Raw genomic sequence first — 27,314 nt, 5'->3', positions numbered from 1 at the left:
TAATGCAGCCATTGCATCAGGAGGCCACATCCACCCCGTTTCCACTTTTCTCTTTTAATTGATACAGGGATTTTGTATAAGTTTACCAATAAGGATTAAAGCCATACAAGTAGTATTGTTTTCAATCCACATTATCAGAAACGAGTTTATATCCCAAGGTCCAGATGAATCACTGCACTGGCCGTAGGTCAGCAGGAGAGGTGATTTGCACATACCCAGAGACTGCGTATGGGCTGCTGCAGGGATGCTGAATTTCTGGAGTATAAGAACACCCAGGCCATTCTCTCCCCCTGCCATCCACCCTGGAATGCCCCCAGTGCTGGGGCATCCTGTTGGGAAAGGTGAAGGTAGGGGCACACCACAAAAGCCCTGCTAGACAGGGGGTCTTATGATCCCTTTGTAACCCCTTTGTACCCACTACAGCAGCACCAAGGCATGGAGTGATGCAGCGAATTCTCTTGGAAATTTAGGTTTTGGTCGAAGAGAGAAGGGTTTTAAAAAACTTAATATTAATAGAGATGTCGTTTAAAAGAAAATTAGACAAAAACACATTGTTCTAAGTGCATGAAAACCAAAAAATTAAACTGACTGAAAAGAAAGTGAAACAGACTAGTCAATTTACATAGCCCTGGCTGACTGAAGTACAATAAGTAAACGAACAGTATCACAAAAATTGATATTATATAAAACTGCACTTGATTCTGACCATCTTTTACATTTAAAATTATTTACTTCTGTGGAGTTAGTACTGATGTACATCAATATCAAGCCCATTATTTTTCAACTGCATCCAATTAGTTAATACATTGAAGAAAACCTTCAATTATTGCAAAATAAAGAAATCCAAAACGCATTGGGTTCAATTACATGAAAAAAAAAATGGCATGGATTGGCAGTTCAACCCGGCTAGTTGTAATTAGTGAAATGTCAGAGATAAGCTAAGAATAGTCATTATTGTACTTCAGCTATCATTCAAAAGGTCCCTAATTACTCTTTTCAGGACTGTTTTGTTGTTTCAAAACTTATCATAGGTTTATACCTTTTTTCTTTCCTGAAAGGCTGCAGGAGTAAAATTCCACTTGCTAGCAAAACTGAGTAATTCACACTTAAATATACAGCATGTTAAATAATTTACCTAGTGGATCTCATTCATCTTTTGATCTTATCCTTTTTTCAGCTCTCGGTAGTTCCTCCTTCCCTCTACCCCATTAAAAGTAGTATTCTGTTATTAACAATATATTTTGCTTCCCTCAAAATGATCTATTTTTAGTATGACAAACTACAAAGAAAATCTGGATACCAGACTTCTGTGAAAAAAGAGTCCTAAAAGCAGCTGAGTATATTAGAATGAAACTTACCAGCACTTCTAGCTGTGATCCTTGACCCATGCCTCAGCAAGCGAATACACACATCTTTGCTACAGTGGTTAACCATACGCAAATGAATACTTTTCCTGGTTTGGATTTTTACCAGACATTTCACCATACTGACTATTATATTTTCTATCACAGCCTTGTCAAACTACCACCCATACTGGCTCTGACCTTTCACTAAGTTTCCACTGTGTTTTAAAGGACTAAAGCCAGTTGTTCTGAATGAATCAAATGACAGGCTTCTAACATGGCCAATAAAAATATCCCATTAGGGAACAGAAGGGGAGGTTATTTTTAAACATTTCCAACTGTCTCATAATGTACAATGCAATATCTTCAATAGCATCTTTCTCACTTAGCAGTTGCTAATAAAGCAGCTGAATTACACACACAAATATAAAAATATAAAACCTAGTAAGATGAAACAGGCCATAAAAAAAGACACAAAGTATCTGGGCAAAATGACACTATGATCCTTATTTAAAAAAAAAAATCAATTCAGCCGACAGAGTTGCACAACCAATGTTATCTGTGGGTGCATTTGTAATTATCTAGGGATAGATTCCTAGCCCCTGCATGGGACTTAAGCTGCTCTCACCAGGAAGCTGAGTATTCCTCCTGCACAGGGAGGAAGGTTATAAAGGTATTCTACATTTCAAGGTTTAGGACTTAGATTCCTCAACTAAGGTCAAAGTGTGTCCTGGCCTGTGCCCTGGAATAAGTGAGAGAAGAACTGAAAAGTGCAATTGGAAAAGTGCATCTCCCTTTAGAGAGGTGCTCCAGTTCTCAATGGTGGACAAAACCAAAGGATGTTCACATCCATCAGAAAGGTGTTTCTTCAGAAAGCACATTGCATTCACTGGTTAGCAAAGGATATGCTGGGTCACTAAACAGACAATCTATATGTGTTTACAGTGCATAACTATTTCCAACTGGAAAATGGAACAAAACAGCATACATAGTGCCATCCTGACAGTTGTACTGGCAGTCCTTGCTGGTGCCAATGAAGCCACATGGGGAAGGAATGGAGCGTCTCGGCCCTGTAACACTCATCCTGGATGTTCAAACATTTGTGGTGCTGCCAAACCCTCCATATCAGAGGCTCTTGCTCTCCCTGAACCATATAGGAGAATGAATTGTCCCCACACATTGTCCTGTGGATGTTTGATTCATCCCCACTTGTTTGTCTTATGCAAGACATCTGTTTTAACTCAGCCAGATATTACTGCATCTGCATTTTAGCAAAGCATTGTTATATATAAACATACACTTGGGCTCCATATAAGTAAGACTGTCCCCAGTGCCAGGATTCCTTTTACTGCTCCCCAAAGTAACTATGTGGAACAAAGACTGCCACTGCTACTGTCAATGCACCCACATTCCTTTTCATAAGCAAATTCTTTGTGGGGAGGAGAGAGGACCAAGTGGCCCCTTCTCTGTTTTGATCCATTTTGCTACCTCTTCAGAAGTGACATTCCTATGTGATCCTATCAAATTCCATCATCATCATCCCCCTTGTAGCAATTATTAGGATATAAAATGAAAATCCTGGCTACCAAGAAATGCAGCAGCTGTACTAGTTATACATTTACAAAATCAAGTAGAGCCTGTTAAATAAATCACGACTGTGTTCTTAACTCAAGGGAAGCCTGACTTAGTGAGCAAACATCCCTTGGCCAGGGCTGTGAATTATATTCAAGGGCAATCAATATACTTATGCAAAAAAATAACCCATATTGGGTAACTCTGAATCAGCCTGTTGACTGTGCCTAAGAATTTGTGCTGAAACATTTCGTCTGAAATCATATAGCTGAGTCAGTGACACTTTTGCTTTAAACTTGACACTCAGCAAGTAGGGAAGAGATTCCACCTCTAAGAAGAGAGAATAGACAATAAATTTCCTGATGTTGGCAATGAATGCTGTGTAATGTTCAAAAGACATTCTGCAAGGGATTTTCCAGACAGCAAGTGATGTCTCTCCTGCAGTCTGGCCTTTTTGTGCTCCTCTGGTTGCACAAAGGGCCCAGAAAGCCACTAACTCCAGAATCAGGGAGTGTCAATTATTCTGACACTCTCTAACCCTTTCCCTTCCCCCAATGTGCACCTAGCAAACAATGGATGTCCTGTAAAAGCAGCAAAGAATCCTTGCATCCGAAGAAGTGGGTATTCACCCACGAAAGCTCATGCTGCAAAACGTCTGTTAGTCTATAAGGTGCCACAGGATTCTTTGCTGCTTTTACAGAACCAGACTAACACGGCTACCCCTCTGATAATGGATGTCCTGTAGCTGAGATTCTAGCCCACTGTTGGAAGCTGCTAGAAAAGCCCTCTTGTTGGCTGCATTTAGACCTGATTTAAGCTGTCTTCAAAGCAGAGGGGGTTATATAACTTCTCTTTAAGTAGACCGGTTTGGTTTAAAAAAAAAAAAAAAGAGGAAAATCTATGACTTCCAAGACCAATATTCCCTAATATGCAAACTGTGATTAGGATACATAAGCTTATTACACATGAGCCTAACACCCCATTGAAAAGAAAGTGAAAGGAGTATGCAATCAACCCTCCAGATACTACTCTTGGGCACTTGGAATTATTAGTGTTAAGAGGTTTTTTGCTTTTTTAACAAGTACTATGGTGCTGGGTTGCATAGGTTTGTACAGGGATCCCCTGAGTCAGATATCAGCATAATATTTCACCAGAGTGTGGCATGTGAGGCCTCTACTGAGAGCCAGTAGCCCACAGGTCATCATCATCATTGCAAAATGTACATATGGATAATATTTAAGAAGTTACATATCGTTGACCAGTCATCCTACATGTATCTATACTGAAAATTATGTTTTTAAGGTCTGGGAGGTCACCAGGTGGTGACGTCTCGGAAATGTTTCGTTCAGGCAGGAGGTAATTATCTCCGTCTGGCCATTTGTGTATTGTATGCCTCAAAACGTATGCCTAGTTGCGTACTGAGCCAGGTGCAAATTAGAGATTCAGAAATCTATAAGAACAGACAACAAGCAGGGGCTGTCCTGTTTATGAATAAAGGGAAACGGTTTGGTCTAGTATATTTAGAGCAGAAAGAGACATCTTTAATCCTTCACCTATGAGGCAAACTGACAGCTTGTTTATCTCATGAAAGGAGGGTCCCAGGCCAGCCTGTCTGTAATGTGCTTCAAGGATGTTAGGTGAGCAATACACTATAAGACATGAGAATATCCTGTTAATTAAGTCTAGGCTCTAAAATGCACGTCATGATTTTATTTTATATGTCTACATTTGTTTCCAATACTTCTACTTGCTATTACTTGAATTCTGTGCTTTGTTAAATAAATTTATACTGGATTTCACTATAGACATATGTAAGTGCTGTGTGTTAAGCAGAGCAGTGATCTGAGGTGAAACTGGTAAGCTGAGCTGTACTGTTTGTTTAGAAGCAGAGGATCTGTGAATACTGCGAGTGTCCAGTGGACCAAGGCCTGGACACTCCAGGAGATGCTCAGAGAGTTCAAGGGTTGGGATGTGCCAATTGCTACCTGTAGAGTGACAGCAGGGCCTGCAAGGCTAGAGAGGAGAGCTTGTGTTGCCAGTGCAGCTGGGGAGCTGACCCAAAGCAGGCACAAAGTTTCCTCACATGAAGGGCAGGTGGTAGCAAGGTGCCTCACAACCCTGGGTATCCTGGGAAACGTAACAATATGATGTTCAAACAAATGTGGAGAATATCTTAAAGGTCAGAATTCACAATTGTATTCTGAGGGAATCCTGGCACAGCTGCTAATTGCCTCTGAAGGACATTAATCTGTATATTTCTGTAGGTTTTTCAGAGGGAATGTGAGGAAACATTTGTTATTTTTGCATTGACAAAACAATTTATGCTTGCAGAACTGGATGTTTCTGTCATGGGTGGTTAAACCTACAGTTTTGTTTGATTTGAAGTTAGAGGACTGTACATTTGAATAGCTCACGAAAAATAAATTATGCATTCTATTACACGTAGATCCACTAGGGGACTTCAGAAAGGAATGTTCAAGATTCAGTACCAAGATAAGAAAAGGCAGACACTAGGGCCTGGTCTACATTGGGGGGGCGGGATCGATCTAAGATACGCAACTTCAGCTACGAGAATAGCGTAGCTGAAGTCAAGGCATCTTAGATCGAATTAAAATTACTGTGTGTCCTCATGGCGCTGGATCGATGGCCGGGGCTCCCCTGTCGACTTTGCTTCTGCCTCTTGCACTGCTGGAGTTCAGCAGTCGACGGGAGAGCGATCGGGGATCCATTTATCATGTCTACACTATACATGATAAATCGACCCCTGATAGATCGATCGCTACCTGCCGATGCAGTGGGTAGTGTAGACGTACCCTTCAAGTCACACACTATGGACTTTGCTCCACTAATGAGGTAAAGATCACACCATTCAAAAATAATTGAGTAATTAGCAAAAAATAAAATTACAGGTAAATTGAGTAAAAGATGCCTATTATGTTTACAGGGGTTTACAAGAAAATTAGAAAAGCTGCCTCCAATTGTCGTAATCTCAAAATGGAATTGTTATTTAATTTTAGAAAGCCATGGAGCCTTGTGATGCCTTGCTGCCTGCTAGACCCTGTTTTGTACAGCAGGTATAATCAGCACTCAGAAGTACTATTCTGCTAATTTTAAGATCAAAGGCAGTTTGTTTCCACAATGCAAAATATTTAACATTTTTCTCACCATCTGATATACAGTAATCTGTGCTGTATTTTATATTCAGCTGGAATGATTTTAAGAATGCAAATGCATAATTGTACATATGTTCAATAGGTGAAGTGCAGTTCTAACCTGAAGTAACGATTTAGAAATAATTTTTTTTTAAATAGAAGTGTGTGATATAGCTCTGCTCTGTGCACTGAAAAAAGAAAAGTGAACTAGGTTAGAAGTAGTACAGAATCCTTGCTGCACAAAAGGATCTTTCTGAACTTTAAAGATTACATTAAACCCTCATACTAAAAGGCCACAGACTGTTATTTTGTTTTTTTACTAAATCTGTTTTAAAACATCAAAATTGTTATGCAAAAGTGGCCAAATATTTAAAGTTGCATGCCTAAGTTGTATGCATAAGATTTCCATGTGTTACTGCTGCATGCATGAAGTTCGTATTTTGACATACAAACTTGGACTGGCAAATGTAAAATGGGTAACAACTGTAAGTACCTGAATGTGTGTGTAGCTACATATATGGGTGTGCAAGTGCAGGTTTCAAGTGTAACAGCAACAAAGAGAATTACAGGTCAAGTATTCCATCTGCACAGGTTTCTCAAAGACTGAGCTGCTTGAGGGATTTGTCAAAATAAAGTAAAGCAATAACACTGCAAAAGACAATGCACAAATTTAGGCCAATGCCCAACGTTACTAAGTATAAATTTATATCCAATTGTATACCCCGTATATAGCTATCTTTTAATTAGACAGGTAAAGGTACATACAGAGGGCAGGATAAGATATCTCCAAACACAAAAAGAGGCACATACACAGAGCCTCTCAGTCCCAGAGGATATATCCTCAGAAAAAATATATCCCGAATTTGGCCAACTCAAACAGAACAAAGGTAAAGAAGTACAGAACTCTGTGTGGAGGAAGAGACCCGGACGGTGAGTATAGACCTACCCTTAGTCTACTCCAAATAAAGTATGAAGGATCTTTGGATGTCGAGCTTGTGGAAAAGGACCTCAAGGGGATGGGCATGAGAGTAAGAAAATGTTCAGAAGTGGCAGACTGAAGTGGAGATCTATCACCAACTTTAGAATGAATTTAGGGTGAGACTAGAGCACCATCCTTTTCTTTGTAAAACTTGGCATAAGGTAGAAAGTCACTAAAAAGACTCAAGGTTGCTCACTCAGTGAGCTAAAGACACTGCTACCAGCAGAATAACCTTCCATGTAAGAAATGTGAGCTCACATGTATCAAGTGGCTTAAATGGTACTTTCATCAGTTTGTCAGAACCACATTCATATCCCATGACTCAGGGGGCTTTTTAATGGGGAGGTTCAAATGTGTCAAGCCCTGCTTTAACCTGGTGACTAAGGGATCCAGAGACACTGGTCTACTTTTGCTAGTTCCTGACAGGCAAAATAACAGCTAAATAAACACGCAGAATTAGGCTTTATTACAGACACAGGAACACAGAGAGCAACCTAGCAGGTTTTGTGGGGGTACTATGCTGGGGTTCACTTGGGTTCATCAGGGCTAGAGAGCAGGACATGGTTCAACAGTCTCAATGTTGGGACGGCCCTGCCAGGCAATCTGAGGGGCTGGTGGCCGAGCTAGAGTCCACTGTCCCCTGGTGCTTCCTGGGTTCCTCCAGTGTCTGGGGGGCATAGAGGCAAGTAGGGGAACCTGGGGCCTCCCTTTGCACCAGTCCAAACCCAGGCCCCAATGGGGAAAAGATTAAGAAAGTCTCAGTCCCCGCTTGCTGGTACAAAAGACCAGCCTCCGCTGGGCCACTGCCTACCTCCCCTGTTCTCTTTTCAGTTTGTGGCATGGTCCTAGCACTTGTTTTCCCTCTCAGTTTCAGTAATTCAGACAGTCAGTTAGGCCTTCCAGCTCAGGGTCCAGTTGCTCTTCCTTCTTAGGAAGAACAGGGGTAGAAAGAGGACCCAGGCCATTGGCCTCCCAGTTGGGTCTTGCCCACAGTCCAGATCCTTCCCTGGTAGATCCCTCTGTTCCAGAAGCTAAAGCCTGGCTGCCTTCCTGCAGCAGTCTCAGAGTCCCCTTTTAAGCAGGTCCTCCATTTGGAGCACGCTCTGCTGCTGCTGAGGGACAGGGCCTTCCTGGTCTAATAGTGCTCCACAATTCCCTTAGCCTCAGTTTGGGTCTGTAAACCCCGTCACAGGCACCTAAAGAGATCCACATGTGCCCATTTGCCCCACACTGAAAACCTTTCCCAGGGGCACGATACAGGGACTCAACTCAGGGTCCTGCTTCAAGGATGAATTCTTTGAAGTACTCCAAATCAGCTTATTGTATGGACAGGAGTCTCTAGAAATGTCCTTAGGCATTCCTCTCAGAGTTTGATGGCTCTGGATGACATCTCCAAGCATATCTGACACACACACCTCTAATGCTCACCTCCATAGAGAGGTCATGCTCATCTGCGAGGGACAACTTGTACCTACATTAATGCTTTTTGTAATTAATGATTACCTCCTTCTGGGTCATAGCCAGGGAGAACAACATTCTAGAAATGAAACATACAGCAAAGCAAGACTCTGGATCCATGTTGAGAACCGTACAAATCTAAAAGCGCTTTAGGCAGAGTCAATATGGATCAGGGGATTGATCAATCTGGAAAGCCTGGAACATGAAAAGTACTAATTACTTTGCTTCAGAAAAAAACCTCCAAAGCTGGCACTTTTTTTTGTGTGCAAAGTTCCTAACACACTGGAGTCTTGAGAACGCTGATCACTAAGGCTTTGTCTATGGTACCACTTTTGTTGGTAAAACTTCTGTCAATCGGGTGTGAAAAAACCACACATCCCTGAGGACATAAGTTTCACTGGCAGAAGTGCTGGTGTGGACAGTGCTATGTCAGCAGGAGAGGCTTTCCTGCCAACAGCTAATGCCGCTTGTTGGGGGTGGTTTAATTATGCCGTCAGGAGAGAATTACACAGGAGACATTACCGCAGCACAGATGTAGCAGTACAACTGTGCCACTGTGAGGTCCTTAGGGTAGCCATAGCCTAAGAAATGCACAAAAGTGCTACATAACTTGGGACAAAAGGCTTGCAGTGTTAAGGCTATGATGCTAAAGTATTAAAAAAGGTGCTCTGAGGATATCAATGAAGCATACCAGATCAGCCCAGAGGCAGTAGGAGGTCATGGATTCTGAAAAGAATTCTACTTCTATGACCACCAAGCCAATAGTACAGAAGAACAGACAGACCAGCAAAAACTGAAAATTTATTCAAGCAAAGATACCTGAGATGCTGTCAGTGGAAGCGCCTGACTCCTGCAGAGAGCTCTTTCCCTGACCATGGTTGAGAAAGAACCTGCTAGAAAGTTCTAGGAAATGAGACAGCAGAAGTTGGAGTGTGACTGGGAGGATGTGAAAGGTTTAATTGTCTCGTGTTTAACGTCCATGGCTTCAGAGAATAAAAACTCAGTTAAGGGAGTTCTGCCCTGGCATGCACTGGGAGTGGGAGACTCAACAGTGAGAATCCTGAGAGGACAGTATCTTTAAAGAAAAGTATTTTCCATTAACTATAAATAGAAAGACATTAACCTTCATTTCTATCATATCACCAGGGAAACTGTCCTGATAATTACTGCCATCTCCCAGCACATTTCTTAAACAAATCTACTTGTTTCTCTAGGGTTTTGTATCCCTCCCCCCCGCCGCTCTCTCTGAAAAGTCTGACAAGATGATTCAGGTTGCTCAGCAGTATAAAGAACAACAGGCACCTGTTACTAGCCTGAAAAATCCAGGAGTACTGTCATTTTAAAAACTTTCGGGGGGCTAGGGAGGGACATAATTAAGGTATAATGTTGAAATGTGATTGTGGCCCGCCCGGGACGCATTGGGACAGGCTGGATGGGAGAGGTGTTGACAACGTGCCTCTCAAGGCAGACTAGGCCAGATTTTAAACCTGTCCTCCCTAAACTGTGAATGTGACCTAGTAGTTTTGTTAAAATATTTTAATGGTATGAAGACAAAGATGTAGAGCTTCAGAAAAGAGTGTTTCCCACTCTCCCTCTTTCCAGAACCACTGCTTTTAATTACAGCTGTTAACCACTTGGACGGTGTCTGTGTCTACATGAATCAGCGCTCTGTCCAGTGGCTCTCTCTCACTTCTTGTTGCAATGCACTGATTGAGAATGATCTTCTGAATGCTCAAGACACATGGGAGTGCAAGATCTAGGACACCTGGCACAGGAAGGGGCAAGGAGGGTCCTTGCCAACATAAAAACTTAAACAAAGTATTAGAGATACATTTCCATCTCAATTCTGTTACTCATAGGCAGAGTTTTGTCATGTTCCCTGAAGTCATTCTAGTCAGTGCGACTAAGTACGAAGAATATTATCCTTATACTTGTAACTCTTCCAGCACTGGTCTGGTAAACCATCCACAAGAAAAAAAAATGGTTACCTACCTTTCATAACTGTTGTTCTTCGAGATGTGTTGCTCATGTCCATTCGATTCTAGGTGTGCGCCGCTGGAGATTTTTGCCTTAGCGGTATCTGTAGGGTCAGCTGTGGCGCCCTCTTAAGTGCTGCACCCATGCATCAGTATATTAGGTGCAGCTGGCCCTACGCCCTCTCAGTTCCTTCTTGCCAGCAACTCCAACAGAGGGGCAAGAGGGCAGGTAATAGAATGGACATGACCAACACATCTCAAAGAACAATAGTTACGAAAGGTAGGTAACTGTTTTTTCTTCTTTGAGTGCTTGCTCATGTCATTTTCATTCTAGGTGACTCACAAGCAGTATCCCCGGAGCTGGGCTCAGAGTTCACGGTCTTGTGGCTTGCAACACTGCTCTACTGAAGCCAGCATTGTCTTGGGCTTCCTGGGTAATGAGACGTAAACGTGTGGATAGACAACCAGGTAGTGGCCCTGCAGATATCCTGAATCGGCACCTGGGCCAGGTAGGCTGCCGACAAAGCCTGACCCTAGTCAAATGGGCAGTCACGGTTGCTGGTGGAGGCACTTGTGATGAGTTCCCCCTGGGATACCACCTGGAACTGGGGTACCGCTGAGCCCCTGACCCACCAGCCTGGGCTCCCTGTCAAACTTTACTGCTGTGGAAAGCTTCAAAGCCTTCCAGCCTGCACTTTCATCAGCATTCATATATGTAGGGACACACCGAGCTGTAGTTATACACAGGCTCTCTCACCACCAGCTTCCCAACCTGGGGCCCCAGAGCAGTACTGTCCTGCCCTTGTCAAATCTGGTCAGTATACGGGTTTAATACCTGGTCCGCCTCTCCCTCAACGTGAAGAGAACAATGGATACTTTTGGTAACCAAGCAGAGATTTTCCCCAAGCACTCCCATCAAAACTCACTAGTTTAGATTAAAACATAAAATAAGTTTATCAACTATCAAAAAGAATAGGTTTTAAGTGATTATAAGTGAGAGCAAACAGATCAAAGCAGATTACCTAGTAAATAAACAAAACCATAAACTGAGCTTAATACACTTGATAGGTAGGATATGAATTAGAAAATTTTCACCCTGAGTGATAAAATCTGTCCAGGCTGGCAGATTAAGGCACAATCTGCCTTGCCTCTGCAGCTTGGGTTTTCCAGGATTTCATACACAGCCTAGAAATCCCTCCAGCCTGGGACCATTGCTTCCCACAGTTCAGTCCTTATTCCTCAGGTGTTTCCAGGTGTGTTGTTGTAGGGAGAGTGAGGTAACATTGTCATTTCCCCCTTTTATATCGTCTTCCCACTTGCTGGAAAGCTCTTTTGCTGTGACCTGTGTCAAGCAGTCCCCATTGTGTAGTGCTATCTCTGAGAGGTTTCATTTATACACAGTTCCTGGGGTAATCCTTGTGCTTGTGTGCATTTCCTCAACAAGCCATTAACATTGTTTGGCCTTTTTACTGTTGTACCTGAAAGGCTGCTTGTGCGTGTTTTCAACCTCACATGTTTCAGTAACACATACATACCCAAATTTCATAACTTCACATATGATAACACATACAGTCCAACAAGCTATTAAATGTCTAGCAGATCAAGACTTTTAGAATGATACCTCACAAAGTATACTTTGTCCAAAACATATTCTAATTACATGACAGTGGTGAATATTGAGGTGCCAGGGTGTCACAGCACCTTCACCAGGTCATAGCAGTAACGTATGCAGGCCATGATCCAGGATGAAATCCTCTAAGCAGACACTGAGTGACCTTTCATGCTGTCCGCCACCACAACGAACTGCCGCATTGACTTGCGAAACGGCTTAGTCCTGTCTATGTAGAAGGCAAGTGCCCTCCTGGTGTCTAGGTTGTGCAATTTGCGCTCATCTTCCCATTTATGAGGCTTTGGAAAGAAGACCGTTAAGTATATGTCAACAGCTGGATCTTGTCCTTATAGAACACTGTATAACACAGGGCCTGCTGTTCTTTAAAACTGTCCGGCGGGCTGGCACAAGAGGGCCCCGCCACTGCCTCATCTGGGGGCAGATGACAGGGTCACCAGGGTAGGCCCCAGGACATCATCCCATGCAGGGTAAGAGGGTTTCAGGGTGGGCATTCACTCCTCTACCCCACCGAGTGTGCCTTGAGCACCGAGTTCGGTGCCACTAGTTGCTGCCCTGAGATGGCAGCTGAGGAATGGACTGACTGAGGCATTGGCATCACAGGCATGCCCCATGTGCTCGAGTAGGGCCATTGCACCGGCCACTGGCCTTGCTGCCACAACGACATTGCAGAGGTCAACACAGCCTCGGGTGCCTAATCACGCAGGTGGTGTCACAGTGAACGGCTCAATTCTTTTTCTGTACTGGAGGAATCACCTTCCAATGACCACAGAGGGGCTGTTGAAGCTTGCGTCTGATGGCTAACCATTGCTACAGGAGACCAGTGCCTCAAGTCGGAGGATTGGTGTCAGGGGATAGGTACCGCAACAGAGACCACTCCCGCTGTCTGAGAGACAGGGATCTGTGCTGAGGAAACAGCCGGTGGGAGGATGATCGGTGCTGGTGATATGGTGACCGGTGCCTTCCTCTAGGCGACCTGTGTCAAGAGGGTGAAGACCATGAGCACGGTGCCAGCGATCTAGGACATCCCGCAGAAGACAGAGACATGGGGCATGGAGACGGAGAGTGCGTCTTATCTCTGAAGATTGGCATCCTTCACCCGCCCTCTGGGGGGTCTTTCTGGATGACTTTCCCTCACCAGGAGCCTTTGCTGTGTCCTGTGACACACGCAGTGCTGGTGGCACTGGTAGAGGCCTCTGCTCTCTGGGCGCCAGGAGAGCCTGGGAAGGCATCAGCCCTGCCACCAGTCAGGGTCCCCTACCTCTCCTGGAGTCTATGGCGGATTCTCTCAGGGGACTTGGGGACCCCGTGGGAGAGGCATCCCCATGTGGCTCCAGTGTGGGGTGTCAGCCCGAACTGGGTCCTTTGCCCTTCTTGCTCAGTGCCAGGGAGTTGCTCTTCTTCGACTTCTTCTTAGGCACCGGTGACGGGGAGCAGTGCCGAGTGGAGGCCAGTGCCAGGGGTGCGCTGTGCACCAAGGCTGAGATGCTAGGGGCAGTCTCCGGCTGGGAAGGCTCGGATACCGGGCAGAGAGCAGCCTCCATGAGGAGGTCCCTCAAATGGATGACTCATTCTGAGTTCTGGGACAAAAGGTCTGCCTTAGACAAAGAAACGTGTATTTGATTCTCTTTCTGAGTTCTGCGACAGAAGTTCTTACAGATGTGACACTTGTCCTTCACATGAGATTCCCCAAGCACTTGAGGCTGCTATGTGGGTCACTAACAAGCATAGGACTGTTACAGTCAGAGCAGGGCTTAAAACCTGGAGAGCAGGGTATGCACCATCTCCAGCAAAGTCCCCGCTGGGATTCTCTCTCTAACTACACCACTTAACAACTACCGTAAACAAACTATTTAAAAGGCCTTAAGGCTCGAAGATTGAAGTAGAAGAACTGCTAACCCTTGCAAGGAAAGGGAAAGATGCTCTGACTAACCATGGGCAGTAAGGAGGAATTGAGAGGGCATAGAGCTGGCTGCCTAATATACCAATGCATGAGCGCAGCACTCAAGAGGGTGCCACAGACAACCCTACAGATACCGCTAAGGCAAAAATCTATGATGGCCGCGCACGTGGGCATGCACACCTAGAATGGAATCGACATGAGCAAGCACTCGAAGAAGAATATAATTTTGAAACTTTGGGGCTTAAGATAGAGCAACCAGTTCTGCATCTGGGTGTTCAAACTGGCAACAAGTCATCTCAACCTGATATTTGGGTGATTATTTGCAAATTTAAGTGCCCACATGGCGAACCAGGCACCAAACTTTGAAAATTCGGATCTGTCTGGCTGTTCTAAACAGAAATGCTTTTTTATTATTCACTTTTAAAACTCCTCTGACAGAACAGTAATTTTTTATGCCATCACCAAAGTCTTTGCCTGCACGGTAATGGACTGCCATGACCTCTTGTCCAGTCAGAACACCCTTCCTTCTGTACTATTCATGCTTTTGCCTCGGGGAAAATTAGCAATACCACACAGCATTACTGAACAACTTGTGTATTTATGGAAGATAATTTTATTTTACAGGCAAGTCCACACAATGTGCTTAGATTTTTAGGAATGACATTAGATATGTTAGATTGATTGGGATTTATTTTAGTCCCTACATTCTGTTTGTTTTCCCTTCTGAAACAATTCTCCTAAGCACAAACAGACAGGTTTGAAGTTGTTCAAAATTCCATACAGAAGGTTTCCTGTGCTGGAGTTCACTTTGATATCTTTGTTACCTAGCAACTTTCAAATAATTGGCATGAAATCTACCTCATTGCCCGGCAGTTTCTGTTAAGTAATTTAGTTTAATACTTCTCATAGACTTGACCAACTTGTGAATTAATCTCTCAGGCAATTTTAGGAAGCAAAGTGATATTTTCAAGGAGCTCATTAAAATGGTAACACAAGAAACCACCAAGCCACTGCATACTGGGCAATTCATTCAGCTACCACATATAAGGTTAATTGAAATTCAGGGACAAGCAAGAGGTGCTAGGTTAACAGGTGAAATATTGGCAGTGCTAACACTGGTCTGGGAGTCAAGAAACCTGGTTTCTACTGCTGGCTCTGCTACCAGTTAACCATGTGAATGCAGACAAGCCATTTAACTGCTCTGGGACTCTGTATAAAGCAACTATTAATGTTTACCCTGTTCGTAAGACTGACATGCACCTCTGTAGTCACAGCCTTCACACTATTGTAATAATCTTTGTACAAAATATGCCTTGTGAGGTATCATTTGAAAACTAAACTCATTGATAATCAATATTCTTGTATGATGTAAGCACACCGTGGGTATTAAGAGTTATGAATATATGCTAGAATTATGACTAAAGTGTGTTTAAAGTAGGCATGCAGGAAGAATTGGTAAATAGGTCTGCCTTAGACAAAGGAATGTGTATTTGATTCTCTGATCACACCAGTCTTCAGACAAAGACAATGAAAGTCCAGTTTTACATATTAAGTAAACTAAGTTATTAAGCTAACAAGTGGAGGAAGAAAGAGCATGGAGCTTCCTTCTCTACCAGAGACCATAAGAACGGCCGTACTGGATCAGACCAAAAGTCCATCTAGCCCAGTATCTTGTCTTTCAACAGTGGCTAATGCCAGGTACTCTAGGGGGAATGAACAGAATAGGTAATCAAGTGATCCATCCCCTGTCGCCCATTCCCAGCTTCTGGCAAACAGAGGCTAGGGACACCATCCCTGCCCATCCTGGCTAATAGCCATTGATGGACCTATCCTCCATGAATTTATCTAGTTCTTTTTGAACCCTGTTATAGTCTTGGCCTTCACAACATCCCCTGGCAAAGAGTTCCACAGGTTAACAGTGCATTGTGTGAAGAAATACTTCCTTTTGTTTCTTTTAAACCTACTGCCTATTAATTTCATTTACTGACCTCTAGTTCTTGTGTTATAAGGAGTAAATAACACTTCCTTATTTACTTTCTTCACACCAGTCATGATTTTATAGACCAGCAGTTCTCGAACTGTGGGTCAGGACCCCAAAGTGGGTCACAGCCCCATTTTAATGGGGTCACCAGGGCCAGCATTAGACTTGCTGGGACCCAGGGCTGAAGCCCAAACTCCACCCCCACCTGGGGTAGCGGGGCTCAGGCTGCAGCCCCCTCTCCCTCCACCCGAGGCAGTGGGACTTGGTCTCCACCTCCTCCTGGGGTCATGTAGTAACTTTGTTGTCAGAAAGGGGTCATGGTGCAATGAAGTTGAGAACTCCTGTTATAGACCTCTATCATATTCCCCCTTAGTCGTCTCTTTTCCAAGTTGAAAAATCCCAATCTTATTAATCTCGCCTCATGAGGTTGCCTTCCTCACAGCTTAAATGAACTTTGCTTTGAGGGGTAACTCTCAGAAGAATCAATTTTAAAGGTTTACAGGTTTATAAAGATGGGAGGGCTGAACCTCAAGTGAATTGAATGACCTGAATATATACAATATTAAATCAAATGATTATATACAATATTACTGTATTATAAAAAAGTGTATTGAGTGAGGTCTTTTCTGAAAGCTGATAGCACACTTAATTAATATCATTGTGAAATGCCTGTATTAATACTATATAAGGATATATGGATACTTAATGATATTATTTATTAAAGTATGTGGCCAAACAGGGAGAAACAGGTTCCCTGCCAGACAGGAGAGAAGGCAGCTATTTACCGGTCTCATATGTAAATTAAACATGGTGGAATCAAAACAAGAGAAGCCCCATTTACACAGAAATCAGCAAAGGACTGGGAAGTTCACAGGAAGGGAAGAAAAGCATGAGGCCATCCTGACTCTTGAAAAGAAGTCATTGAATTTTGGAAGATCTAAGAAAAGATGGAAGCCATCTTTTGCCTCCATCACCAGACAGGAACAAAGGAGTGGAGTTCGCACAAGCTGTGAAAGATGGGTCCTTCAATCTGGGGAGGTGGGGAGAGGGTCTAAAGTGTCTGGAAACTGAATATAGTTGAGAAACCTGCTTAGGCAAAGATCTTTCACCTAGGAAGACAAGGTAAGGTCCTGACTGAGGAAAAGTAAGCCATGGCTGGGAGGAAGGAAGATTGATGAGAGAAACCATCTTGAACAGTCCATAATTTGCTAGATTAAGGTTTAGACGTTTAGATGCATGTTTTCACTTGTATTTGCTTGCAACCCTTTCTAACTTTATTCCTTTTACTTGGCATCACTTAACCTATGTCCTATTATTAATACATTTGTTTTATTTTAACTATAAACTAATTCAGTGTGGGTATAAAAGGAAGAGTGTATTTACCCCAGTTAATAAGATGTGATGTACTTGAGTCTCTTTAGAGGAACAAACTAACCTTATTATTTCTCTGAGTGGTCCACGAGAGAGATGGACATCACAGAGCATCTGGTTTGGGGAAAACTGAGGACTGGGAGTGTGGTGGGATCACCTTGCTGGATGTAACCACGGCTGGTGGTGTAAGGCTGCTGAGGTCACAGCCACTGAACCAGGGCTGTCTAGCACACAGACATTTCAGAGTGTGACCTGTATGCTTGCAGGCTAGTTGTGAACATCCCAGGCTGGGAGCCACACCAGCAAAGCATTGAGAGGCACCCAGGTTGCAGGGGAAGTGGTGACACAGCCCCTCACTGGGCTGGATTGCACTCCAAACCCCATAACAAAGACACTAAGATCTATGGAGGAAAATATTATACAAGTGCTAAGTATTATTACTAGCAGTCATAGTAATTTAATTATGACTATGGTACCTCCCAGGAGACAATCCATAGACAAACATTCGCATTAGGTCTTACAACTTTAAATCTAAAGTAACTATATCAATATCTAATTGAAAGTCAAGGTGGCTACTGAACTGTACGTTATTCATTTGAAATTTATCAATATTATCCAGTGAGCACCCCCCTTGACAGTTTTCAAAACTGGATTTCACTACTGCACACTTTTCATCTTAGCCAACAGTAAATTCAGCTGCTCCAGCCATATATACTTCTGCAGCTAGGAAACCCTATAGAAAGGACATTAGCTGATTTTGCCAAAAAAAAAAAAAAGCTGTTTTTTTTTACAAGTAACAAGGTGTAATTATTCTGTAATTGTGGTAACTGTCTTCTAGTAACACAGTATTTGGTGGTTATCTGGTTACCAGATAATGAAGTCACCGTAAATACAAACCTTTCAAAGCTGTAGCTAACAAGTCATTTATAGTAAATTAACACTAATTACATAGTTATCTATAGCAATGGGTGAATGACCAGATGTTTAGCTAAGTACCCAAACATTCAAATGCTTAGCCAAACATCATCCAACCACTTTGGATGAAATCCTGACCTCACTGAAGTAAAAGGCAAAATTCCCTTTGACATCAATAGAGCCAGGATTTCACTCTTTGGGTCTGTAAAAGGAATGTATAACTCTTATGAAAACAGACACACTTGTGAGATTTCTAGTACTTCCTGCTGCAGCAAGGTGAAACCACAAATTATTTAATCTCCAGCCCAATGAAATCAAATTCTCTGGTGGAATACCATTGGCTTTCCATATTTCTATGGAATCTACAGGGGGAATTTTTAGGTAGAAAGAATGTAATTATTTATGTTGAAATTAAGCCAAGATGTTGAGATTCATACCCCTACTTTTAAAAACCATGCTATGGGATCTTTAATGAACACATAATCTGAGAGTTAGGTGCAGAATGTGGGCAAAAAGCAGTGAATAAGCAAACATGTAGACATCCTCTTTATATAAAGAATATACTCAAACGTTCAAAGAGTCCTCAGAATAATGTTGACAGGAGTCAACGGAGTTGCATTAGGAGAGAATTTGGGCTGGTCTTCTTCACTATGTCCTTAAATTCTATGTAATTTTGCTGTGCAATCTCAAACAGCTGCCACATTCCATAACAGAGTTCGCTGCATGTCATTATTTAGTGGAATGATCCCCATACTTCTTACCTATTTTGCAGGTATGTTGTGAGGCTTTCTGTGTTTGTTTTTTGAGTGCCTTTCACCTGAGGATCTCAAAACTGTTATCCCCATTAATTCCTAGTGGTAACTGTACCACTATTTCCACACTTACTAAGTTGATATTGCACCTTTTAATTAATCTTTCCCTGTGTACAGGAATGTTTTAACAACAGTTTATAACAGTAATGATTTTGAGTATGAACCAGTCAGATAATTGACTCACCTTCATCTAAAAGAACCTCTTCTTCCTCACTTGGCGAAGGGAGGAGGGGCTGCAGTGGTTCCATATTGATTATGAGTTGTTTATTCAAGGAATGAGAGCTACGACTCGGAGGAATGCTGGTTCTAAAAGCAAAGATAAACAGCATCAGTTTGTTCCCAAGAAATCATTACAAATAAATACAACTGCCTTTGCCCTTGTCTCAAAATAATTTTGCATAAGTTATAATGGGCCTTCCCCTCCCCCCAAGGGGAACATGCCACTTACAGTGAATATCCTTTGACTCCTCCCCTATCTATTAGTCACACCCTTGGCTGAATGGTGGCTCTGCATCTGAAGTGCTGCAGAGGGGCCAGTAGTGTCTCTGCAGTAGGGCGGCTTCCTGCTTCATTTAGCCTCACATCTTCTCATTTTATACTGCATTTCAACTTTACTGCTCCACTCCACGCTGCACAACAGTGAGGAGAATACGGCCCGTTAGAGAGAGAATGCTAATCATTTTGCTGAAGAACCATGCTCCACTGTCTCTGGGACTGGGTCAAGAATAAACCATGAGTGGTTCTGTCACTCTTATCACTGCATGAAGAACAGCTTTCACTTTAGACACTGCCTCTAAAACATGCCTTCAGGTCCTCAATCTGTTTTTATTAGTTTATTATTATTATTATTATTAGCAGCTCTTTGGTACAATGGGTCAGCCATGAGTAATCCAAGTTCTCCTACACATCTGGTGGATGTAATCGTAACGAAAAACGCAGTTCTCATGGATAGATGTAGGAGGGAGCATGTTGGTAGCAGCTCAAATGGTTGCTGCATCAAGCATGTGAGAACCAAGTGCAGGTCCCAGGGTTGAGTGGGTGATTGATGTCCAGGTATACGTTCTGGAGGCCCTTGAGGAACCACTTTGTGATGGGATGGGCAAAGATAGTAGTGTGTCTGGTCTTATGGTGAAAGACCATAATTGCTGCTAGATGTACCTTTATGGAGCTAAAGGAGAGCCCAGATAGTCTAGTATTAGTGAAAGAGGCGCGGAAGCAGGAGCGGTTTGTCTGATGGAGCATCAGTGAGTGAACCTAGTCCATTTATGGAGATAAGTGGTATATGTGGCTTGCATTCTGCTATGTAACAGTACTATTTGTACCTGTTTAGAGCAATCTAGTTCCTCAGAGAACCACTGAGGAGCCATGCTTTGAGGTGTAGCATCATTATGTTGGGGTGATGTAGTTGACCCCTGGGTTGTGATAATAGGTTTGAGGGTGAGGGAACAGAATCGGCAGGGAAACAGACATCCCTGTTACAAATGGGTACCACACCTGTCTGGGAAACGTAGAGGCTATTAGTATGACCCTGGCCCTCTCGCTCGTATTTTTTGTAATACTCTGTGAAGACATGGTGTCCACAGGAATGTGTATAATAAATTGTCCTTCCATTTGATCATGAACGTGTCTCCCATTGAGTCCTTTCCAAGGCCTTCTCTGTAACAGAATTCCGGGCATTTCTTGTTGGTCGCAGTTGCAAAAAGATCCAGTTGCGGGTAGCCTAATATTTTGAATATGTTGTGTAGGGTGGTATCATTTATCTCCCATTCGTGATCTAGGGGGAAAAGATCTGCTGAGATCGTCTGCAGTGGTGTTTAGTGAATTGGGTAGGTAGGAGGCTGAAATTTGGATATTGTATTGGAGGCACCAATTCCAAAGTTTCATAGCCTTGGTGCAGAGCAAGTGGGATCAAGCTCCCCCTTGTCTGTTTATATAAAACATGCAGGCAATGTTGTTGGTCATGATCCTGATGTTTTGGTTCTTGGGAGAAATTGGAGGCAGGCATTGCAGACCACTCAGAGCTCTAACAGATTTATGTGTAGTGAAGTTTCTGTAGGGGACTGTAGTCCCTGAGTAGTATGGTGCACCATGTGTGCCACCCTACCTGTGAGGGAAGCATCTGTGGTAATTATAACAGAGGGGAACTCCTGTACGAACAGGACTCCGGAGCAGAGGTTGTGTGGAAGAGTCCACCATGCGAGTGAGTCCTTGACTTTGATAGGTATGGATAGAAGACTGTTTAAACTGTGCACATTTGGTCTGTAGACAGTGGTCATCCAACCCTGCAGGCACCGCATGTAGAAGTGTACATTCTTGACCACAAAAGTACAAGAGACCATATGGCCAAGAAGTTGCAGACAGTCACGGACAGTGACCAGCAGGCTGTTCTGCAATTTGGCAACCAGATTCTTTATAGTGTTGAATTTGTCGAATGGGAGAGATGCAAGTCCGGTTATGGAATCAATGTGAGCGCCTATGAACTCCAGTCATTGAGTAGAAGTTAATGTGGATTTGTTTTTGTTTATTTGTAGGCCAAGACCCTGGAAGCAGTCGATGATCATCTGTATGGCTTGGATGGCCTCCTCGTGAGTCTGCGCTTTGAGCAGGCAATCATCCAGGTAAGGAAAAATTATCATTCCTTTATTCCTTAGGTGCACTGTTGCCACCGCAGGAATCTTGGAGAAGATGCAAGGTGCTGTTGAGAGGCCAAAGAGTAGAACCCTGTATTAGTAATGATTTGAGCTCATAACAAATCTGAGAAAACGCCTGTGGGCGGGGTGTATAGTCATATAAAAATAAGCATCCTGCAGGTCAAGGGCTGAAAACCACTCTCCCTGCTCCAGTGCTGGAATTATGGTTGTGAGGGTAACCATTTTGAATTTTTGCTTTTTGACAAATCTGTTGAGTCATCTGAGTTTGAGAATGGGTTGCCATCTCCCACTTTTCTTTTCTATCAAAAAATAGTGGGAGTAAAACCCCTTTCTCCTGTGCTGATTGGACATCATTTCCACTGCTCCTATTTGTAGAAGATGTCACACCTCTTGGTTGATCGTGAGAGGGGTCCCTGAAGAGGGATGGGGCAGGTGGTATGGACAGGAAGGAGATGGAATAGCCCAGTTGGAGGACCTCTATGGCCTACCTGTCCGTAGTGATGGCTCCCCAGTTGTGGTAGAATGGGAGCAAACGGTGGCCAAAAGGTTGGATGGGAAGCATAAGCGCTGGAGCGGTTGGAAGGTCTTTTATACCCTCAACCAAGGCTTCAAATCTGCTTATTAGGTGGAGGGGGCCAGGACGGTATCGATGGTGTGGAGCAGCGGGATTGATGCCTAGGTCCCTGGCATTGTTGCTGCTGGTGGTCATATGGCCTCTGGTGGTGGTGTGTGTAGGCCGGGTATCGTGGGCGTTGGTAAGGCTAATACCTATATTGTCTTCTTCTAGTTGCCAGTGTATGGATGTGTAGGGATCTCAGCATCGCTCTGGAATCCTTCATGGTATGCCGCACCTTGTTGGTCTTTACTGCAAATAACTTTTTGCCATCGAAGGGGAGATCCTCCATGGTGTTTTGCATCTCCCATGGGAAAGAAGAGGAGGAAAACCATGAAGCTCGACGCATAATGACGGCTGTCACAGTGGACCTGGCAGCTGTGTCTACAGCACTGAGGACAGCCTGTAGCGCCGTGCGGGAAATAATCTGCCCTTCAGAGACTACTGCTTTGAATTGTTGTCTCGTCTTCTAGGATGTCATTAATAAAGTCCATGAATTTCCCATAATTTCTGTGGTCATATTTGGCTAGTAGGGCCGCATAGTTTGCCACCCTGAATTGCAGCGCAGATGATGCATAAACTTTGCGGCCGAATAGGTCCATTCTTTTACTGTCCTTATCAGAGAGGGTAGACCGGAAATGCTGCTATTTGTTCCTTTGGGTGGCTGCTTCTACTACCAGTGAATTTGGTGCTGGATGTGTGAAAAGGAATTCTGAGCCCTTGGAGGGGACATAATATTTCCTGTCTGCCCTTTGGCAGGTAGGGGGTATAATGGCTGGGGTTTGCCAGATATTCTTGGCAGGGTCCATAAGAGCTCCATTAATAGGTAGGCAATCTTGGAGGAGGTTGAAGATTGTAAGATGTCGGTCAGCTCATGCTGAGTCTCCGACACCTCCTCCAGAGTGATCTTGAGCTCATTAGCCACTCTTCTGAACAGGTCCTGAAAATGAGTAAAATCATCTCCTGTCATTGGGGGTGGGAGTATACCTCATCCGGTGAGGAGGATGAATTATTATTTGGAGAGGTGTCAGGTGTCCCCTCTTCTGCATGCACTATTGCAGGTTGCTCCTGTCTGTCCATTGCAGAAGTGTGCACGGGTTCAGAAGCACATCAGGTGTCACCTCTTCGTGGGCTATGTTGGTTACTGTGGTGCCTGCTGTAGAACCCCCACAGGCTCCAGTAATGCCATTGTCCAGGGAAGGGCCTGGGTGGTCCCATCCACGGGTGTACATACCAGGGTGGTAAGTCTCTGGAATATGAAGACCTTGATCTCCTTGGTCCCATGCTAGAAGGAGTCTGAGGGGAGGAATGGTGTGGTGAAAAAACTCCCTCCACTTGCATCCGAAGAAGTGGGTATTCACCCACGAAAGCTCATGCTGCAAAACGTCTGTTAGTCTATAAGGTGCCACAGGATTCTTTGCTGCTTCTACAGAACCAGACTAACACGGCTACCCCTCTGATACTTCCCTCCACTTCATCATCCTCATTACTAGAAAAGCGAGAGGGAATAGGGGATAGCTGTTGGTGCCATGCTGACAGTTCCAGTGAGAGATCGGTATCAAGTAATGGGGGTTGGCGAGACTAGCAAATCGCTCAAATGAATGAACTGCAGTGCCAAGGTAGAAGAAGTTGGAATATACTGCGCTGGGTGCAGCCGCAGTGCCATAGGGTTGGCCAGTGCAAATTGGTGCGGCGCCGTATGCATATGCATAGGTGGTTGAGGTGTCGGTGCCACAACAGCAACCGTAACTGTGTGTGGCACGGGCAGCCTCAGTTGAGTTGGCACTGAGTCCTTTGCAGTGGCGTATTAGAAGAGGCAGGCAACTTTAAGGCCATAGCATAGGCACTGGAGCGGTGCGTACCGGCAGCAGCCAGGGTATGGACGGTGCTGGAGGTGCCCGCAGCATCTTATGTGCTGAGCTGTGGAGCGGTCGTCCCTGAAGACACAGACCTGCTCTGAGACCGTTTGGAGGCTGGCTGGGAGGTGATGGAGCTCGCCCTTTTGTTGGTTTTTTATCCTTTGTTGACTTAGGCAGGCTTTGTCTAGAGTAGGACTCCTGACCTGGGTCTCAGGCAGGTCTCGGGGACTTCTCCATCAGAATTAATTTGAGCCTTAGGTCTCTGTCTTTTTGTGTCCTGGCCTTCAGCTTACTGAAGTGGGCACATTTGGGGGGGATGTGGGACTCCCTCAAACAATGAACACATTGAGAATGGCCATCAGAGATAGGGATGGCCTCTGTGCATGTGGTGCATCTCTTAAAACCTGGAAAGCCAGGCATAATATAAACTAACTGACAGAAAAAAACTGGGAAATGGGGGGGGGGGAGTTAAGAGAATAAGGGGAGAGAGGAAATAAAACTGACTAAAATACTAGATAAACTGTATAAATGACTGACTGTCTAAAAGCAAAAATCCTTGAGCAAGACTCCTGAGCTCCGTCTCAGGCTGGGGACGGTACAGAAAGAACTGAGGAGCCCAGGCCAAGCACACACAATATTGAGGCACCATCAGCGTGTGAGGCAGGCACCGCGTTTGCACGGCCTGTGCAGGTACTGCTATAAAAATCTCCAGGCAAAGGCACAGGGATGCACCAAAACCTGGAGTGGAGCACCCACAAGGACAGCTCTCAAAGAAGAATGGAGTGATGCTTTCAAGAGGATATTTTGGGCAGTTGTGAGTTAACTATAAGAAGTGAGTGAAAGTTCATAAGATGTCACAGTAACTTATAACAACAAATGTTGATGGGAAAAATACAAAAGGGAGACAGACGGAATTAGTCCATGCAAAAAGGCCTACTGATATAAATCAAGGACTGTTCAGATCATGCTTGGTAAACAAGAAAAGTGTGGAACCAGAAATCTGTGAACCAAAATTGTTGTGTAAAAAACTAGGTATTATTGGTGGACAAAATAATGAGGAGTTAGGCTATTCCACCAATCACTTTGTGGGTCCTTAGACAGGACTTTCAGGAAAAAAAAACTGGCTAGTGGAGAGGGCTTCACCATCCTAGCTGCTATCCCCACTGTCTCCTGTGACCCTGGACCTTCTTTGTCCTAATCCTGAGAGATGTCCTGACCAGACTGAGCCAGAGGAACCCAGATGACATCACCACTTCAAATGTTTCCAGCTGAATTCCAACCACCACCTGGGATGAAACAGGATCAGACAGACACCGGCTTCCTACGAGTTCAGGGGGGTGCTCAACCACCTACTCCGCCCCAGGTCCCGCCCCTTCCCTCATGCCCCCACCCATCCCGCCTCTTCCCACCCCAAGCCATGCCTCCACCCCACCCCTTCTCCCAAGTCCCTCACCCTGCCTCTTCCAGCCCCACCTCTTCCCACCCAGTTCCGCCCCCCCCCAAGCATGCCTCATTCCCACTTCTCCCCCTTCCTCCCAGCGCCTCCTGCATGCTGTGAAACAGCTGACTGCGGTGGGCAGGAGGTACTGGGAGGGAGGGGGAGGAGTTGATTGGCAGGGCTGCCAGTGGGCAGGAAGTGTCGGAGGGGAGAAGGGGGAAGCTGGCTGCTAAGCACCTGCTAATTTTTTCCCTGGAGCACCCATGGAGTCGGTGCCTCTGTGATCAGACCTTAGCAACAGCAACAGCTCCAGGCCGCCTCAACTAACTTCTCTTTTCCCCAAAAAGGACAGTCATTACCATTTCATCTACCATACTATCTAAGAGACTGTCAAACAAGGGGGCTTTTCCTTCTAAAAAAACTCACTCCATTTAAAGGGAAAGGGATGTTGTTAAAATGAAGGCCTCACTTAATACTTTACATTTCAAATGCTTCAACTGTTTTTTCTTCTTTTCTTCATCTTTAATAAAAGGTTAAAAGAATTTTTATTAATGGTGTGTTTGCCATGGTGCTAATCAGGCTGAGGTCTCTGTATACCAAACCCCGAACCTTGTTTAACACGGTTTAATACTGGACAGTGAGTGGGTTATGCTAACACCTTTGGGCTTTATATTCTATTTAAATTAATACAACAGGTTGTAGGCAGGAACCCCAGTAGTATGTTGTAAAAGTTTTTGTTAAAAAAGAGCCAAACCCTTGAATGAGGGCAAGTTTCTGATTCCATATAGTGTGTGGACCTTGTTTCAGGATAGGCTGAGAAGGGCACTTGCCCACATTCTACTAATGCAATATTCTTCTCACCACAAAATCAAAAGAAAAGGCAGCCAAGTTCATGCAGCAATTTTGTGCCATGCAGAGTAAACCCTCAGTGTAGGCAACAGAAGGTATGTATTTTGTCACCGTTCACTTACATTATTTTTGCAATGCTGTAAAACACAGAAAAGCCAAATGCAAAAAAACCCCGTCATATTTATCCCTCAGAACGGACTGGTAGAAAATGGACAATAAAGAATAAAGCAAGACAACTTGGACAATCACGTGGATCTCCTATGTTAGTGTGCATTTGCACACTTCAACAGTGCATTCAATCTCAATGGAAGACCTACCCACTTATTTTTGTACTCTAATTAAGACACCTAATAATTTTTAGACCCTCTGTTTGGTGCATCATTTAAATGTCACCTGGTTAATGTTATTCAATGGCCATGTATGCTCATGTTAGGGTGTACAACACAACTGCATCTTTATGAATGTTACCTTTTAGACATTATAAAGAGCCTAATTTAGGGCACATCTCCACACTTCACCAAGGGATAGGTGGTAATTCAGGACACAATGAAAAAACAAACAAACAAACAAACAAACAGACAAACTCCACACACAAAAGTAACGAAAAATTAACTTTACAACAGTAGAGTGGCTGTGGCCTCAAATATTCAAAAAACTAAGCAATCACTCTGATCACTGACACAATAATATGTTTTTCAAGTTTTCTAAAGTCTTGTTACTTTTCCTCCTGATATTTCTTTCCTCTCTTCTGCTTAGTCTCTAATCATGGAGTTTGTGCAAGTTTTCCATTTCCATTTGTTTTGATCAGGGTCTGA

The 27,314-nt window shown here is 43.9% G+C and overlaps 1 protein-coding gene across 8 annotated transcripts in view; it reads right to left on the bottom strand.

Annotated features, from left to right (window-relative positions):
• The window catches only part of FRMD3 (FERM domain containing 3), a 239,809-nt gene that overhangs the window by 14,526 nt on the left and 197,969 nt on the right, over window positions 1-27,314 (bottom strand). For all 8 annotated transcript variants that reach the window (XM_045022407.1, XM_045022401.1, XM_045022404.1 and 5 more), the window contains one exon: window positions 19,274-19,395. In XM_045022407.1, coding sequence (XP_044878342.1) covers window positions 19,274-19,395 — 122 coding nt within the window. The remainder of the gene's footprint in view (window positions 1-19,273; window positions 19,396-27,314) is intronic.

This window comes from Mauremys mutica, chromosome 6, assembly GCF_020497125.1.
Source record: "Mauremys mutica isolate MM-2020 ecotype Southern chromosome 6, ASM2049712v1, whole genome shotgun sequence".
NCBI classification, from domain to species: Eukaryota; Metazoa; Chordata; order Testudines; family Geoemydidae; genus Mauremys; species Mauremys mutica.
This window is presented reverse-complemented; position numbering and strand designations above follow the sequence as displayed.